Raw genomic sequence first — 19,384 nt, 5'->3', positions numbered from 1 at the left:
ACTTGATGGAAGTGTGTCTTTCTGGATGTAATTTACGCGTTTATAAATACACGCTCACCATCTTTCGGGGCCGAGACCGTTAAATCATCTTACTGAGATTATCAATTAGCTAAAAGGTTTGCGTCACCGGTCAAAAAAACAAACAATTTTCTACAACATGATACCAACAAGCAGATAATTATTATTAACAGATTCAACTGATAAAAATATTAATTTGTTTTCCAATAAGGAATAACTTATGCTGTAATTATGAGAGAAATGCAAATAAATTACATACAATTTTTAAGAATAAAATGTTAATGAAGAATAACTAAGAGAAATGAAGCTCAAAAGAAATATTTATTAATTCGATGTGCTATCAAATGAGTTTTTCTTTTCTTTCAAGGGAACTTTTTCTGGATAGCCCCCGAACATTTGCGAGAAAAACATTCAGAACTCCAAGGATCGATAAAGGGCGATGTGTATAGTTTTGCTATCATGCTGCAGGAAATCATCACTCGATCCGGTCCTTTCGAGAATGTTCACCACCCATCCAACCGAGGAAAGAAACTTCAAGCAGAAGGTACTTCTTTGATTGGTTTGTTAAATTGTTGCTTCATTAGAAATTACTTAAGATATAAGTGAGGAGGAGGAACAGCGAATCACTTAATTTGAACTTATTAATTCTCATATAAGCACTTTCCTTCGTTCTCCCCTAGATAATTTAACAAATATCTATAAATATATACCAAGCAGATTTAAATGTAAAAAAATGGAAACATGACTCTGTGGTTTTATTCTTGGAAAGAGGGTGAAGCTATAACCCTGTGAAAAGTGTTTGCTTTCGAATAAGTTGACCAATGCAGTCTCAGGTAAGAGATTGTAATGACATCTAATGGAATTTAAGAGCGTAGGACCCTTGATACAAATATACAGTCAGTCTGCACGAGGGTTGTAAGAAAAATCTGATTCAACTTCCATATTTGAGGTTACTCGGTGGGTTAGGGAATATTCAAAATGTGATTTTTGATTTAACCATTCAGTAGTTAAAGTTTATATACTAATCTTAATTTAATTAAGGCTTGTGCATGATTAACTTGCAGGAAATGTGATGCGGAATGCATATGTTGACCAATTTAATTGTGCGAAGGACAGTTTGGTAAGGCTAATCTGATGCCCAGTAATCGTCAAAGCACTTCCGATGTAATACCCATTGTAGTCAGGTTTGACGCGAAAATAAATAAATGTTGTTGGCATCTACGTTAAAACGAAAATTATCGTGATATTTATTAAGAAATGGAAACTGGTTTATTGTATGAAGGAAAAGTTAATATAATGTCGATCATAGTGGGGAAGAGCATGTTTTAAATGATACGCTAATTGGCAGCGATATTGGTAGTGTGACTTTGGTTTTCTCTTCTGTAATGGTGTTTCTGTTCAAGAAGGCTTTAATGATTGTACTGTATTTCAATTTGCAGGTCCTCTTTTTTGGAACTACATTTTATGGAAGCATGCATTTCTCTGTAGACCTATTGTATTTATTTATTATTTTTTTCTTAACATATAATATACACAACAGGCATGCGCCCAGTTAAAGGGTATAACAGAGCAGAAAAAAAGATAACAGAACAAAGATTGCACAAATTACCAAATTATGATATTAGGGTTGTATGTAAATTGCGTGTGTTCTCTGGTCGATTTTCCTGTTTTTCTGGGGGGGGGGGATTGATATCTACACCTGAGACCGACTAACTCAGCCACGGAGTGAAAAATAGCCCGCTGAAGTTGCTCGCATCATCGACGGGATTCGAACCCAGGCCTTTTCCACCCGGTGTGGGGAGGACGGTGACGATACCACTGTGCTACCGCGCAGACTTTTGTACAATGAAAGTTCATTCAAACGAGAAAAGTCCAATTCGCGGAAATAAAATAAAAAAAAAAGGGTATTCATGACGTCAAGTTCAGCGCCATGAAAAATCGCGGAGAACAGATTGCGACAGGAGACATCATCACATACACACGAATTAATGAGGACATCTTTAGCTCAGAACTAATTCGTCAACTTACTGCAAATAGTTCTATGAAACTGTTTCTTGTTCACAGCGATATCCAAGTCAAACTTGTTTATGAGCACCAACGTTCTTTTGAAGGAGTTCCTAGATATCCCTAATCTAGAGTTACCGATGTGGAATATAGTCTTCTGTCTAGTAGCCACCGCTGGAGCGTGAAGATCAATATGGCATAGAAGATCTTCGCTGGTTCAACCAGCGAAGATATGGTACAACAGTTTTAGATCAAGAACAGTTCACCAAGTTTCCAAAGGTTGAAGCTTGAAGTAGGAACAGATATTTCGGTAGACGATTCTGTGGTAAAACATGGTATTACGTCTGGAAAGATAATGGATAAATTTCATCTGGAGGGATTCTATTTGCTGTATCAAGTATGCATAGTGTGTGTTCCATATAGGAGAAGCAAATTCTAGTATCGGGAGTACAGTTGCTTTGAATAGGAGCACAGGGAATTGAGGATCTTGAAATCCGTACGTCTGCCGTTTAATGAAGCTAATTTGTTTTTTTGCTTGGTTTAATATATTTCTAACATGTTTACCAAACTCACATGCAGCGGTAAAAGTAACTCCCAGATCTCTAACTTCAACTCTGGAAATCGGCATTTCCTTGGTGTAATATTGATTAACCTCGTTTTCGTCGAAGCTGCATTTCCTAGGATTAACATGTACTCTTTTTTTTTTGCCCTCCTTTTAATATATTTTTCCCCCCACACTAATTTTTGAATTTCCTTTTCTTCCACGAATAAGGGTAAGGATATAAACGTAAGCAATGTACATAATCAAGTGTAGTCCCTGTATTATGTATCTTACAGGGAATTTACCGTCGCAAACTTATCTTGACTTTGTCATTATTTTCCCTCCGAATTTTGGGAGAAAGTCACTAACACAGCACAAGCAAACCATCCTGTTACCAACGTAAATTTCATAAATAAGGGTGTTTTATTCCAAAATCGATTTCGCCATCGTAATTAGTATAACTTTATCCAAGACTGAACTCTTATAACTTGAATAGCATTCGCTCACCACTTTATTTTTATCAGAAAACTTGTTTGTTTCCTATTCAACCTAAGCCGCAAAAGTAGGTAGCTACATGCGTGCGAAAGAAAATGACATAGTAAAGGTAGTAATTTAGAAATGGGCATAATTTTGAGTGTAGTATTAGAAGAAATGCTAGGGCGATACGAACGTTCTTACTTTACTTTAACCCTCTCTGTCTTCGCCTAACTTTATATGAGCTTTTATTCCCTCCCTTACCTCGCTTTATTCCCTTGCATATTCTTCTAATACTGCACTCCGAATTATTCTTCTTATATTACACTCAATATTGCGACCTTTGCTAAACTGCTACCTACTTTTGCTCCTATTATCGCATCTAGTTTATACTATAAACACTTTTATTTTACTTTAATTACTTATGCTTTACAACAAACACTGCGTTGGGACTACCTTATTTATCTTTGTGGAAGACATGCTTATTTGCCCCCCTCTTAATATATTTCCCCCCCACACACTCATTTTTGAATTTCCTTTATTCCTTAAATAAGGGTAAGGATAGAAACGCAAGCATTATATATAATCAAGTGTAGTCCCCTGATGAAATACCTGTATTAAGTATCAATATTTATGTTAGTTAGCTTACATCAGATTCTTTTTTTTTCTTTGTAATTTTCTTCTTCCCTCCTTAGACTATTTTATTCAATTTTTTCACCTTTATCTGATGCTTACTATTCCTTTATATGTTTAATTTACTACTTTTGCTTTACAGTTCAATCCCTTTTAATGGACTTACTAATTCATCTTATCATTTAGGATATTTTCATTCTTTTTGTCTATCTCCTACCTTCAATACTTCCTTTTACTTCTACCACATATATATATATACTTTTGTATCCTTTGCGCGCTTAGATACAACTGTGATATTACTTTTATCACTCAATTAATTTTTCACCTCATATTTATCATTTTATCCATACTTTATATATACGTATACATCGGAAGTACTTCGACGCGATTACGTTTCACTACAATATCGGACGTCATAGTCCTCGCAAGTTAATTATACACAAGTCATAATTAATTGGTTTCTAATTATAAATTACACATGTGAATCTCCAACCATTGGATGAATGTGTCAAATATCTGGCATGCATATCATTTCCTTATCACAAATATTGGAAGAGCTGAATAGTATCATATTTCCATAGAACACAACACTCGCGAAAATGGAATATATCGTGGGTTATCCTTCTCTTTTAGCGCCAAAAAATCCAAACAAACAAACCTTCTCTTTTATTTAACTTTCATTATAATCCATTATCAGCCTAGAAAGAAGATGTATTCGAGAAACAGTTGCTTAAGTTTGAAGATTTTAATTTCGTCAATTTTGACGAAATAATGTGAGCTGCGCTCATTTTTCACAGGGGGAGAATGAGACCATCTTTTTAATTTCCCTCACCTTGAATGTAATAAACCATAGAGTTTAATGAGGCGTTTTATTATTTATAAACTTTTGTTTTAGCACAAAACTTGGAGGCCTATGATATAAATATTGCAATTTAAGGTATATTTAAATAATGATGATGATTTAAGCCTTTATTAAATTTTCAAATGAAATGTAATTTCTGAAATAGTATTAATGAGAAAGTAGTTGAAAGAGCGAACGATATGCGGCTATTCCTCGAAAAGAATCTATTTTGAAATATAAAAGTAAAATTATACATTTACTTATCTATAATTGTACTGATATTTATTGAAATATCAGTACAATATAACTGTAATATTTCAATAAATAAATATCTTTAAGTATTTCTTAAAGATATTTATGACTTGGGTATCTATTTAGAAACCTAAGTACCTACTTAGGTATAATATTTCACAACAGATTCTTTGAAATGTTTTTTTTTTTTTTTTTTTCCTTCCGTTATAATCAAAACTGATGACTCTATTTCTCGTAGAAAGATAAGACTTATGTCTCGTAGTTTGTCTACGAGACGTAGACAAACATTCAGATTTTTTTCAATTTTTAAAACTTTATTAAAAAGAAACGCTAGTTTTCGATTACTTATGTCATTATCCATGACCCCTTGAATATCTGGACGGTGCTGACGTCACACACCTAAAATAACATTACATTTTTTTTTCTTTCTAGATGTTATTCGACTTATAAAATTCGGCACAACCCCACCCTTTCGTCCCGAAGTATCCCCAGACGAATGTCCTGCCGACTTAATGGATATTTTACATCAGTGCTGGCAGGAGAACCCCGCCCTCAGACCATCTTTTTCGGTTATCAGACAGCAAGTCAAAAAAATTACAAGGTTTGGTATTTTTCCAACGTGTTTTATTAGCCTAATATAGATGTAATTGTGGAACTTTTATCATGATAAGAAGTTGTACCATAAAAATAAAAAGTTGCCTGTGAAAGTGACCCACAAATGTGGCACTTATTTTAATTATGATTCTAATGATTTTGATATGCGTAAAACTGATGACGAAATCGCCTTCATAATTAAGAGTCATTAGAGTTTCAGAAAATTGATTAAATGATTGAAAAACTTCGGAGATCGATTTATACGAATACAAATGACACACCTAATAAAGCAGCATAATAGGTCAAATTTAAAGTGCAAACTAAATGAAGGCACCACGTTGAGAGTAAACAACTTTGATCAGGACAGTATCTGTCATTCGTGCCATTATGTATAGAATCGTGTAAATATTTCGGAGACATTGCAATTTCTATCTTTAATCATTAACAAAAACAAATAAGTAGCAAAACTCGATTATTTTAACATGTGCTATAAAGTTAAGGCGTACTGAAATCAGAAATTCACAAATCTTTTGTTTCCTAATTCTTAGTACTGTGGAATGAATAAATCATTATCAAAACGTTTAGTCCGTTCTCTATATCTATTTGTCAGAATTAAGCTTTAATATTGGCAATGGCCCCGCATTATTTTAAATAAACATCGTAAGTGTTTCTCGTTCGGTGCCCCAGGAGCACTGATCAATTGGGATTCCGTGCTGAGGAATCCATCCGTTGATAATTTATTTACAAGTATTGTCTGCCTAAATGTGATGAGATCTTTAGTTCATTTACTGGATCGTTTTTAAACTAATGTAATATTTATATAAGGAAAAAAATACAAGTTCTGGTGCTCGCTTAATTTAGGAAATATTTTGTGGTGCCAGTAAGAAAAGGTGCAAACACTGGTGTATCTTTATACACCAGTGTTTCTTACCTCCTAAAGGTAAGAAACACTGGTGTATAAAGATATTTCCAAGTGTCAGAAGTGGAAGTAAATGCTACACGTACTTTTTTGTTTGGTTAAGTATCTTTTAATTTTAAACTGATGAATTTTTATATGGATAAGTGTTTTTTTAAATTAATGGCGGAAATAGCATTCACTAGTCGGCTAAGTTGAATAGTTAGATGCCTGGTACATATGTAATCTTATGATTAAATCTCAATAAACACCATTTTTCTATGATTCACTTAGCTTTTAAGTGTCTTTTTATACTTGAAATGGTTTGGATTCTTAAATACTGTCTTATAAAGAAGGTACGGTTAGAAAGTAAGTCAGAAAATGAAACTTCTGACTTTTCTTCTGTAAGTATAAACTATTTTTCTAGCTTTAGAAAAAAAATAATTTTCATGCACTTCCAGTTAATAACGGTTTACAATAAGCTGGAAATAGTTGTGTTACAGGTCTCCTGTGAATATAAAATAAAATTCTGACGTCGTGTGGTCAGAAAATTATTTTTTCTGTGAAGTACTGCACGCTTATATTGACCAATGTATGACCAATGTAATTCACTAAATGAACACATCAATCAATGACGATGCAGTAAATTTCCCCCCATCCAGAAATATTACGCTGATTCAGTTTATACATAATTCGTAATTATTTATTTTAGCCAAGGACATAAGAAGATATGTCATATTCACCCCAAGGCAGCTGGACGGGAAAAAATCGTGGACTAATTGAAATGGAGATTCCCCTTAACCACCGCCAAAACACGAAAGGAGGGAGTATATAATGAGAATTGGAATATCATCAGCTTGGCGGAAACAAGAAGAAGAAATGAATCACTTTTAAGCAGTGGCGCTCGTGACTCTGATGTATGGGGGTGCTGCTTCATAAAGTTACATTAAATTGCTTTCGTTATAAGACATGTAGATATAGATGGTAATAATAATAAGCAAGTTAAAAATACTACAAAACATTAACTGGACACTTACCATTAACAGATTTGGGTAATATCGAAATTTTATTTAAAATAAAATCCATTCTTCGGTTTTTATTTGTTGAAAATAGATTAATAACTTTTTCATTCAAGTTTGGTTCACTGTTCAAATCGGCTCTGCAGTCCCTTTGACTCGTTTTATCACCTCTAAAAAATGTGTATTGGCAATCTGCCAACTAGGCATTGACTCAACCACTGGGACCAAAATGTGGAGCTGTATAGCGCACAGTTACACCTACGGTTAAACTTCAAAGAAATGATTATTTGAAATAGAGGATGGGTATACTATATGCGGGATCGTTAATAAAAATATTCATTGCGTTGCATTGTTCTTCACAAAATTTCATATAACTCCTTTGACTGTATATTTCGATTTAAAAAGCTAGGGGTGTTGCAGTTCCGCAGTGCCTACCAACGAGCCGCCCCTGCTTATAAGTTTCTCAAGTGGAAATCTGTTGTACACGAATGGAAACAGTGAGAAGCGCGAAGATGGAGTTCAGTTTCTGGTCCATAAAGATATAAACAACATTTTGGAATTCAAAAATACATCACTAAGGGTGTCAAGACTACTACTCAGAATTTCTAAGAGGTACAAAATAAAGGTTATAATGATGTATGCATAATGTTGAAGAGGTTGCAGAAATGTACACCGAAATTAAGAGACTTATAGATGAACAGAAAGCTCACTACACCATTATTATGAGGGAATTCAATGCTGAAGTTGGAAAGAGACAAAACGGCGCAGAAAGGGGAACTACAAGAATTGTGGAATTTGTAGAATCTCGAGGGATGTCAGTAATGAACCTTTTTTTTTTTTTTTTCTAGAAAAGGGTGAACGGAAAGTGGACGTGGAAGAGCCCAAATGCGATAGTTTTTGCCAACTATCGGTCCCTTTTTCATATATCTTATCTGGTCACTTCATCCTAACATATATCGCTACATTTCTTATCCTTTTCGTCGAATTCACTTCTCGTGTATACCGTAGATTCAATAGGATTAAACAAAAATCTTCTTCACACTTTCTACATACTATATATATATTATTTTTTTTTAATACTGTTGCTTTTGAAAAAATGACTAAACGGTTGTCATCTTTTTAACCAAAGGGGCTTCGGCAGTAGTAATTTCCTCGACAACCTCTTGAGACGAATGGAACAGTATGCTAATAACTTGGAACAGCTGGTGGAGGAAAAAACTGCAGCTTTTTTAGAGGAGAAAAAGAAAAGTGAAGAACTTCTCTATGAAGTATTACCAAGGTGAATGTTTAATTTAGTTAGAGTAGGAAAGTTAGAAACTTTACCCTAACATATATTCCATACTTAAAATCATAGATTAGTAAGAATCCATAGACGACGTTCAGAGATCTCACAAGTATCGGTTCTAAACAGGCTATTCTAGTAGAATCCGCTTCACTCCCTTGTTTCGAAACGACTCTATATAATTTACTGACACTTGCAAAATGAAATTTTAATACACATGAAGTGAGAGTCCTAAATTTAAATAAGTATCCTCTTTATATTCCTGGACGGGGTCACCGGAATTTAGGAGATAGAATATAGAAAAAATATTACCATATTTTTAGTGACAATATTATTGGAATAAAATACGCGCGCGCCATGGACTCAACTGATTTTGAATGATTTTACTGTGGATGGTTCGTATCCATTAATGTCTCGTCAGAAAAGTCGTTTTAGTAAATTAATTCAGAAAATAGCATATTGCAAATCTATAACTAAGGTTTTCAGAAACACAAAGTGTTTCTACATTTAACCTTTTACAATGGGTAGAACTGAATTTACTAAAGCCATACAAAAATATTACAACACTGTATTCAAAAATTTAACCATATGATATTTTGCCTAACGGTTCATTAACAGTTAGATTTTCTCAGCTTCGAAACTATTATTATAGTAATATTAGTTTTAAAGCTGAAAGTCTGTTCGGAAGAAATTGACTATACTGTATTGTAACCGTCTGTGAATGAGTATTTATGGCCATTGACGATGATGGCGCTGCGAATACTTTGTGGAGTGACTATTTGTACTTAGAATAACTTTACAGAAGATGCCCTTACTTCGTGGAGTATTGATAGTATTAGAAATATCGCTTAAATGAAAACTAATTAGTATCATTGCTTACTATTCAGCTTTCACGCCATTTTCTCTGGAACTTTGGCTATCTTAGGTTTCGGAGATTGGGTTAAAAATAAACGCAAATCCTTAAATGTTTAGTCACAGATTAAGCTGTTGCCTTATTGTCTTCTGACCAATTCGCAAAACCTCGCTTAAAGTTGTTAGGATTGTTATTGTTGCACACAGTGTGAAAAGGTCTGGGAAAGGATTTTATGCGCTATTTATTCACAGCATGGTTAAGTTAATCCATTTCGAGAGAGGGTCGTGTTGTTATCTCGAACTACTAGAAAGTAGCAAGAGATTGTATGTCCAGTTGCGTGGTGGTGATAAGTGTGAACCGTGTTTCTAGACCATAATGATTGATCTATATCTCATCACTATGGGACTGAACATTTTTTTTTGACTCATCCTATATGTTTATACATTCAGTTGATTTGATTCTCAAGTTGGTATGATGTTTAGTCTCAGGCAACAATCCTACTAGTTATATATATATATATATAGGATGACCAGATTTGAAAATCGAGATATTTCCGGGATCCATCTAAACCACGATGATGTAATTCTTACTGCACTGCCATTTTCACGTGAACATTATTTTATAATGTTCACGTGAAATCATTATTTTTACTGCACTGCCAGGACACGTGAACATTATTTTATAAATCGGTGCACATTTGTAATTTTATTTTTAGTTAAAGTAAAGTTATCATTTTTTAAACAATCAAAATGCATTTTAAATTAAAAAATATAAGATAGTCGTGTTTTTCACTCGTCGCTGTTTTGTAATGGGTTGCTATTTGCAGAATTATTTTCAGTATAGTGATTGCATTTGATTTCGCTCTACTGTCCAGTGTATATCTAAATGTATACTCGTCACAACTTCAAGTCTTTGAGTATGGAAAAGGCTTCAGTTTGAATTCTATCTTGATCGAGAGACTTTGATTGGTTTTGAAGAATCTTATCTCAGGGGCAACAAAATAGTTGTTTTATTGTACCCTTTCCATGTAATGAGTAGTGTTTGCATGGCTTGACGTAGTTCTGTCTGCAGTAAATAATTTCAATACCTCCACGGAAGTGCTCAAAAACTCGAGATGGCTGTTAAAGAACATAAACCGAGCCAGTTCAAGTATCTGAGGAGAGCAGAATTTGTAGTTTAGCCCAATCAATATTTTATACAGGATTGTCATACATACTATGTATTCAACTCGGCATCAAGCCAATCTTCTTCTTTTGTTAAATATTTATTACTGTACTTCTAATACTGGTCCTTTTTAAACAAATTTACGTAACTTTTTATTCCATGGGGAGAAATAAATTATCTAATGCTGTATAATATCAATAATTATAAAAAGGCTTTTTGCTTGATTATTTAAATTATGTCGAGACACCCAATATATAAATAATGGATGGGGAAGCAGAACATACAATTTGTAATGCTGTGCTTGTTCAGGCACTGCTTTATTACGGCTACCACCCACTTCGACAATTTTACGTGGAAATTGTACAAGTCGCTATTTTGTTGTTACTGTAATGTTAACTGGCATGCTAAATTTAAATAAATACATATATAATTCATTTTAATATATTATATTTGGTTAGAAAACTTTTCTGGGGACATCGAGGCACCCAAAGTATATACATGGTGTATTAAGGACCTAAAAACAAAACAAAAAAAAAAAATTAAGTAAACATACGTCTGATTTAGCTTTGTAGCCGAGTTACAGCCATTTTTATGTTCACAATGACCACCGTGGACCTGCATACAACTCATCACTCAATGAAAAGTTACTGGTGCCTGTCAGCTTTGTTCCACACATTGGCAGAGGTTAATGTTATCAATGGCCCAGCACGTAAAAATCGAGTGCCTGGTCCAAGGAGCGTGCAAGTAAGGTAATGGATCCTGCTCGAGTCCAAAGTTCCTAGCGACACAACTAAAATGATGCAGAGCACCTTGTGAATAAACCACATGCGACGAATGACATTTAGTTCAATTTATTCTATGTCCTTTAAATGTTTTCTTAAAAAAAAATGTAGTAGGATGTTTCTATTAATCTCCCAGGCAGAATAATTGGCCCGATTAATTTTTTGCTAATTATTCATGCTGAATTGTTGTTGGTGTCTTGACATGAGGAATTTCTTCAGCTAATCGATGAGCGTTGTAAAATTGACCACACCATCCTTGGTAAACAGTACAGTAGATAGGAAATGACGATCACGAGCACACATCTGCAGAAACGAAGTACGTACAAAAAGCTTCTTGTGGCGGGAAGTCAATTTCAGTAAGTCCTTATAATCTCTGAAAATGATATGAATAAAGTTGTTAGTCCGTAAAATTCTTCATGCAGTCATAGCGCAATTTTGTTTACATAAGGGCATCAAGGCCCTTTATGAGATATCGACCACTGTTTGTAACAGTTTAACTGGAGCCGGCTATGCTAACTCAGTTTGTAGGAAAGAAGGCGAAATCAGACATATGTTTATATGAACGTTTTGTTGTTTTTAGGTCCTAAATCCATTGTTAAATTGGGTCTCACATACTATTATACTCCTGTATATAAAACATTAAGTAATTCTTGCATGCCAGATTTTCAAAATTCAACCAAAAGGAATGGTTTTCGGAGAGGGCCCGATAGTCTTTAAAGCAAGTTTCAGATAAATACATGTGATAAAATCATTTTTCGTTAAAACAATCAATACAGAGTTTAAAAGAATTGAAAACGATAATTTACTGACTTCGTTATAGTCAACAAGGATGCTCTTTAAAAATGACTTCCTGAAGTGTATGTATTTATCTGCTGTAGTAGAAAGTTTTTTTTTTTTTTGTTTTTCATGAATCCCCCATACACGAAAGGTATTAGAACCATAGTACTTACTATTATGCATAGGTTGAAGGTTGAGATGAAAGAAAAAAATCGTTGACATTAGACTTGAATTTCTGTAGAATGCAATTTCAGAATATACATGGTGTGAGTTTGAAGTTGGTCTAGTTTAGAAAGGGGGGGGGGTGATTAGAGAAGTCAATTCAGAAGAACAAGTGTCCATGGCAGTATCTATAGAAAAGGCATGCAGCAAAAACAGAGTGGGGGAGACTTTGTAAGAGGTGTGTGTCATTAACTTAACTAAGAGCCCTCTTTTGAATGGACGTTATGAGGGCACCACTCCAGATGCGTAAACAATATTCCATGGTAGGATTTCAGATTTGTAAGTGAATAGCTGTTTAGAAGAAAGTAATGCTGAGAGAAAACCCAGTTTTTTAGTTACATTTGTAATATGCTTAAATCAGGATAATCCCTACTTAGAGATGTGTGATCTTGTTTAGAAACCTGAGAGCCGTCAAACATGAGCACAGAGTAGAAGAATCCTTTTTTCGAGATACACACAAGACTGGGTTTTAGAAAGGTTGAAATTAACTAAGTTATCTTTGCCCTGTGGATATTCGAGAAGTTGAAGGTGTTTGTACTGTCATCAGCAAAAGTATGGATAGGATTTCCCGTCAAAGGAAGGTAAGTAATGGGCAAGAGTGGGAGAAAGAACTGAACCTTGGAGAAGTTAGACGACAGAGAACCATCATTCGCAGTTAGCGGTTACTAGAGAAAAAGTCAGACCTTCATTTCAAACACGATCAAAACTTTTCCAGCCCAGTACGGATTCATGACGACGGGGTGGTCCTACGAAGGTGCCCTCGCTGATCTAGTTCTCCACCTGGAGATGGCAAAGTACGAGTTAGCACTATTTATCGACTTCGAGGGGGCTTTCGATAATGTCTGGTGGAGAGTGCGCTGGAATGCCTCCAAAAAATCTCTACTGGCTATTAAGAAGCTACTACGCAAACAAATCAATTGAAATTAGATCGAAACACCTCCAAGGCCATGTGTTTATGTAAGCGGCGGCTCCCAGAACGTCAGTTCAACTCCGCCTCGTATCAAATGGGCCAGATATGTGTATATGTTCTTGCCACTTGGCTACCCAGAAGCATCAGTCACCTGGACAGATGATTCTGGGTACTCGTCAACACGGGAAGGTGGGCCAGTTCCAGCAGATGGGACACCTATGGTCTCAGAGTATGAGACAACAAAAAAAAAAAATCCTTCTCTGGGGCCCAGACCAGAGTGGGGGGCCCGAAAGGAAGAGAAAGAAAAGAATAATAATAATTAACTAAAAATAAATAAATATATATATTGGTTTTTAGCATATATACCAAAAACCGAAGGGGGTGGGAGAGACAGAAAGAGAGATAAAGAAGAGTAGATCTTCCAGTTGTGCAACCATTAAGAACGGCAGCATAAAAACACTTCGATGGCTACAGCCAGATGGATTTGATCAACCTCGTATCACTGGAATCACACTTTTCCTTAGTTCAAACACTTCTTTAGCAAATACCTGGAGCATCTGAAACTTACTACAGTCTCTTCAAAATATAGCTTCTTCTCCTGAAACTATGGGCGCCTCCGTAGCCAGGTGGGAAGGAGCAGCAGTGCGTAGCACATGCTTCTTGATTACACCGGGGTTCGAGCCCGTCACCACCAAATACGAAGGATGCGGAAAGGTCAGGGTATGACCACCGCATATCCCGGAGCAATATGGCCTTAGTTGCTAATGCTCCTAAAAACCAAATAAACAAACATCCTGGAGCTGTACTCTCAAGAATTTCACGAATCGCTGTCCTGGCATTGTCATATATTCTACAATCATATAGTATGTGCTGCCAGCCTTCCCTTGCCCCGCAAAAACAAAGGTCCGTGTTGCTTAGTCGTAATGCATATAATTTCTTATTCATTGATTATTCATACATCTTTTCTTTTCGCCTCTACAGTCAGAGCGAATATTGATCTCCATACCAAAAATTTCTGTAGGAATTTCCCTCTTAATACAGTAGCAAAAACCACGATACAACAAATGTAGATCCAAGGGTAGCGCGGCAGTGGACACCGTTCTGCACACTCTTAGAATACCAAGAAGCCTGCTGCGTTGTATAGAATTTAGTTTAACCCTATGGAACTAGGCTCCTTCAGCATAGGTAGTTATAGGAAGGAATACTGCCTTGTAATACAGAAACAGTTTTATGTGATAGGCCTCAGTCAGACTTTTAAATTCTAATGATAGCACCAGAAAATTTCCTGATTTTCTGGTGCTATCATCAGAAAATTAATTATAATAAGTGCTGGTGAAATAATAACTTACTGTCCACAATAATTCCCAGGTATTTGGTATCAAGGACCATAGGTAACTGTACACCATTCAACTTTATCTGAGGAGGTCGATTTATATTTAAAGCTGTTTTAAATAACATCATTTTAGTTTTGTAAGGACCAATTGCAAGCTTATAGCTTTGAGCCCAAGAACTTAAGTCTGTCAGCACACTACTAGCTTTCTGTTCTAAGAGTGAGCGAGATCGTTCTGCAATTATAATTGTCAGATCATCTGCAAATGCCAGCACCTTACAATTAGGGAATGTGCGAACCAACCATTGGGTAGGCCCCTGATTTGGAACTTAGTTCTAAAAGACTGGCTGAGTTACACATTTGAAAAAACAAAATTTATAGCGTTCGCCGACGATGTGACCATCATTGGCTATGGAATATCATGCACAGCAATAGAAAAAACAGCCTAAACGATCCTCACTAGTCTAATATCATGGAGCACACTGAATAAACTCAAGATCAGCCCAACAAAATCCAGCATGATGGTGTTTAAAACGAGATTAGGTCTGGAAAGGCCCCCTCAGGTCAAAATTAATGGGATTGGATCCCCATCGCAGAACAAAACAGTGACTCTTCTGCAGCATGTTCAAAACAAAACGAAGAAATTCTCTGCATCCCTAGTTCGTGTCAAGGAACGAGTGGGGGTGCATCCTGACCCTCTATTATAAGGTGGTTTTTCTGCCCATTGCTTCATACACAGCAAGGGGCTGATTCCACTGAGCCACGAACAGTAAAATGAAAGTAAAATTAGATTCAATGCTGCTGGCCTGCCATCGGATTTGCCACAGTCTCAATGGCTGCATTACAATTATTGGCTGGTTCCCTACTATTGGGCCTCCATATTATCTGCAGGAGTAGAGATCAACCCAAACACGTTGTTATAATGAAATGATAAAACTGTGGCAGACCAGATGGGACACCTTGCCAGTGGGCACTGTAACCAGGGTTTCCTTCCACAGGTAACTTTCACTAAAGCCAAAGCAACCGATAAGTGGTTCTCCCCAACCCTCCAGTCCTCTTTCATTCTCACTGGGCATGGGTCACTAAATAGCAGACTTGCGGACAGGAGGAAAATTGGAGGCACATGCTGCGCAGTTGAAGAGCTAAAGAGCGAAATCCCCACCTACAACGAGGAACAACTACATGTTAATAGACACCCCACACAAACTGAAGGCGGTTCCAGGTCTTTGCCACAGAAGTATTTGAGAAGAGGAAAACCTATGCCAACCAACTGATAGAATCCTCGTACTGTTGGATGTGCTGCATTTAGTGACTTAAAAACTTCACCCTTTTTTTTTTTTTTTTTTTTCGCGTTCTGCTCTGGAACCTGGGCAGCAATAGCACTCTCATGCAGGATGGAAACTTTTTTTTTTTTTGGCACCCTGGTCATTGCCCCTTTCACTTCCTGCGTGGGGTGTGCAATCAAAAAAACTCTCTCTTGCACTCTGCCCAGCTAATTCTCTCTTTTCTTTTCTTTTCTCCCCTCTCAAACAATTATTCTGAGTGGGGTTCCTCTGGGCCAAGGAAGTTTTCCTCTCCTCCCTGGGAAACGAGTTTCCCAGGGAGGAAAGCAAGCAGATAATAGTAAAGGCCTTGCCTTCTCATGACTAGGTTGAAGTACCTGGAAACGGTTGTCCAGGTGATCGCTGCTTCTTGTTGGCCAGAACAAGCTCATAGACTAATTTTTTTCTGTGATATCACTTTCTCCCACGAAGGATAAAAAAAACTTTTTTTTCTTTATCCCTTTCAACCGGCACGGTACTCCAATTCTGTGCAGGATGAACGCTTTTCTTTTACTACATGATACACACTGGCCTTATCTTGACAGAGCAATGAGGCGGAGATGAACTTTTGTTCTAGTAGCCGCTCATAAATATAATACTGAAGCAACTGATTTATTATTAGCCATATGGTGCAAGGAAGCTTGAGGCTTAATGCTGCACCAGCCAAAAAAAAAATTCCCGAGTTACCCTGAGAGAGAGAGAGAAGTCAAAAGGAATCACCAAGAAAGAGAAGAATGATGATATCCAGCTCAGGACCCTGGGTGTGCCATGCCCATACTCACCAGATGTGAGCCCCTATTTACCGGGATCGAACTAACCAGGACACTTCAAGACTCCAAATTAAAAAAAAAAAAAATCAACCAGAAATCATAAAATTCAAGTAATAACTAGAATTGGTATAAACAGATATTTTGCAAGTCGTCATTGGTACGTTGCTTCGATTGTTATGTTCCGTTATTTATATCAGGGAAGTCAAATTTTTTTTTTTTTTTTTTTTTTTTTTGTTTAGAAATCGTTAAAATGATGGGTTGCGCTTTCAGTTATACAGACTTGAAATTATTCAAAAGTTTGAAAATGGTGCATCTCTAATGAACCATTATAATGTTGGTTGACCAAACCATACGCTACACTGTAAAAAAATAAAGGGAAGTATTGTATTGGACACACGAGTAGTACGTGGTAAGTTTTTTTTTCGATAGTGTCCGCAACTACGGATTTACGTAATTTTTTTTAGGTTGTAAAAATAATAACGACGTTCACTGCACGCACAAGATCTGTGTAACAAGCAAAAAAAAAAAGTAAAGAGGTTTTTACAATTATTTATGGGTTTTTTTTTTTTTTATATGACTGAAGATTTCAGTGAAGGGGACACACATTTCACCATAATAACGTAAAAACCCACAGAATTACAGCTTTTGGTATTATCACAAATGCAATAAGATCGAGTTTACTACCCGTTTATAATTGATTTTGTTGACCTCCAGAAATGTGCTTTAGTAAAATGTGAGTTTTCGCCTTAACCCTGTGAAGTTCTTTTCAGAAAATTTAAGTTTAACTGTTATGGTGCCAGTTTACAGACAATACACGAAACAACATGGCCTTAGTCGCCGATGCTTCTAAAACCCAACAACAATCAACCTTTGTAGTGGTGACTATAGTGGTCTCAGACAGTTTTTGACTAAGAGAATAAGTGACAGCGCTACTAGTAAAGCGATCGATTTGGATCAGAAAATTAAACAAAGAATGTATGAAAATGATCCAACATTAACAAGTATCGCGCTGAATTTAGATTTGTCAATAAGGCAATAATGTTATTAGCAATTCCTGAGTTATGTAAAACTCGAAGTAAGAAGTCCTGGATTTGTATTTTGCCATCTATCCCGGAAAATCGAGAGTCTACTGTATTAATCATTTTTCTTTCATCAGGTCTAGTTAAATATGTTGTTCTGTTAGATAGTGAAATAATAACTTTTACTCAGGTATGTAGCTGAGCAACTGAAATCCGGTTTACACGTGAGACCCGAAACTTTCGAGTGTGTAACTATATATTTCAGTGACATCGTTGGTTTTACGACCCTATCAGCAGAGAGCACTCCTATTGAGGTAAGTACTGCTACTATATTAGTTTTATAGAGATTGTGTTGAAAGGCAAGTATAACAGCCTTCTACTTTCTGTCCCTGAAATATATTTATAAACATGGTAATGCACTTATTTGACACATTTTAGGAATTTGTTTTAAATAGTTATCAAAGATCCTTGTGAAACCTTTTGTCTAGCTAATGGCATCAAAGTAGGAAAAAAAAAGAACAGTTTATGTAGCTGCATAGAAATTGTTTCAGGGTTGAAAAATGAGTTGGTATTAGTAGTTCAAGCTTATATGGCATAAGCCAAAAAATAACTTTAACTGTCCGTTAGCTAAAAGCAAATATCATTTCCGCATCTATTTGACAACTATCCTTCTCAATTATGCTTTTTTGTGTTCTTTGAGCAAGAAATCAACATGTAGCTAAAGCCTTAAACACTTCGATCAAATCTCCTCAGAGGTGGCTACTTTTAAAATACTGTAATTTGCAGAATTTAATGTTTTTCTTAGTAACAGCATAGTGTTAGGGTCAAACGCCAGAAAGCTGTTGTCCTGGCATTTGCCCACACACACCACTAGGAGGTAGCCAGGCTAGCTAGTCTCTGTCAGGGTTTCCTGAGTGGAGCAAGGTCCACCAGGGGAAGGGAAGAAAGTCACACAGTAAGGGATCTAAGTGTTTAATCCTACTCTGTTCAAAGACAGGGTTAGCAGATATATTCGGCAGTGTTACAGCCTTTGAACTGTCTGGGCATCATCGTGGTTCCCAGTAAGTAGGCAATAAGGTCTTACGTCTTGAGAACAGATCTTGGGCAAATTTGGTGAGAGCACCAGAAATCAACACCCTTCCAACAATTAGGCTTTCGACCAGGGCTGGTATGTATGCAGAACACAGGCAACAGACAAGCATCACCGCCATCAATTATCGATAGTGAGTTTAAGATTTTTGTTTTTAACAAACCCACTCGCTACGGAAAAAAAAAAAATTGGTATAATACCCTTTATTTTTTTTCCTGACAGAAAAGCAAAGCGGTTATCTAGAGCAGCCTGCAGAAAGATGAAACAATCAAGAATGTCTGGATTCTGTACAATCTTGTAGTAAAGGAATGGGAGACTGATGACATTTTAGAAGAGGCAAATGTGGTAATGACGGACAATTGGCATTCTTCTGAACATTGAACTGAAAGCCAAGTTTGTAAGATGGATAATATTTTAGGTGATGATCCTGGTAGGTGCCATTCGTGTATCCAACAAGAAAAAACTTACTTAAATATTCTGATGAAAATAGATCCTTCAGGTGTGTGTTACACTGCAGTTTGTCAAAACTTGGATTTTATTCCATTATGTGAATTTTCAGATTGGCACTATGCTTCCCACATAAGAATTATAA

At 36.1% G+C, this 19,384-nt stretch overlaps 1 protein-coding gene across 1 annotated transcript in view; it reads left to right on the top strand.

Annotated features, from left to right (window-relative positions):
• LOC150084508 (atrial natriuretic peptide receptor 1-like) overlaps nucleotides 1-19,384 on the top strand; it is a 55,760-nt gene that overhangs the window by 26,105 nt on the left and 10,271 nt on the right. The window contains exons 14-17 of the mRNA XM_090376269.1: nucleotides 386-562; nucleotides 5,196-5,364; nucleotides 8,401-8,550; nucleotides 17,893-18,016. Of these exons, the coding sequence (XP_090232395.1) occupies nucleotides 386-562; nucleotides 5,196-5,364; nucleotides 8,401-8,550; nucleotides 17,893-18,016 (620 nt within the window). The remainder of the gene's footprint in view (nucleotides 1-385; nucleotides 563-5,195; nucleotides 5,365-8,400; nucleotides 8,551-17,892; nucleotides 18,017-19,384) is intronic.

The sequence above is a fragment of the Mastigoproctus giganteus genome, chromosome 6, assembly GCF_048544385.1.
Source record: "Mastigoproctus giganteus isolate SK-2022 chromosome 6, ASM4854438v1, whole genome shotgun sequence".
Classification (NCBI taxonomy): domain Eukaryota; kingdom Metazoa; phylum Arthropoda; class Arachnida; order Uropygi; family Thelyphonidae; genus Mastigoproctus; species Mastigoproctus giganteus.
Note: the sequence above shows the minus strand (reverse complement) of the source record. Positions and strands in the feature narration are given on the sequence as shown.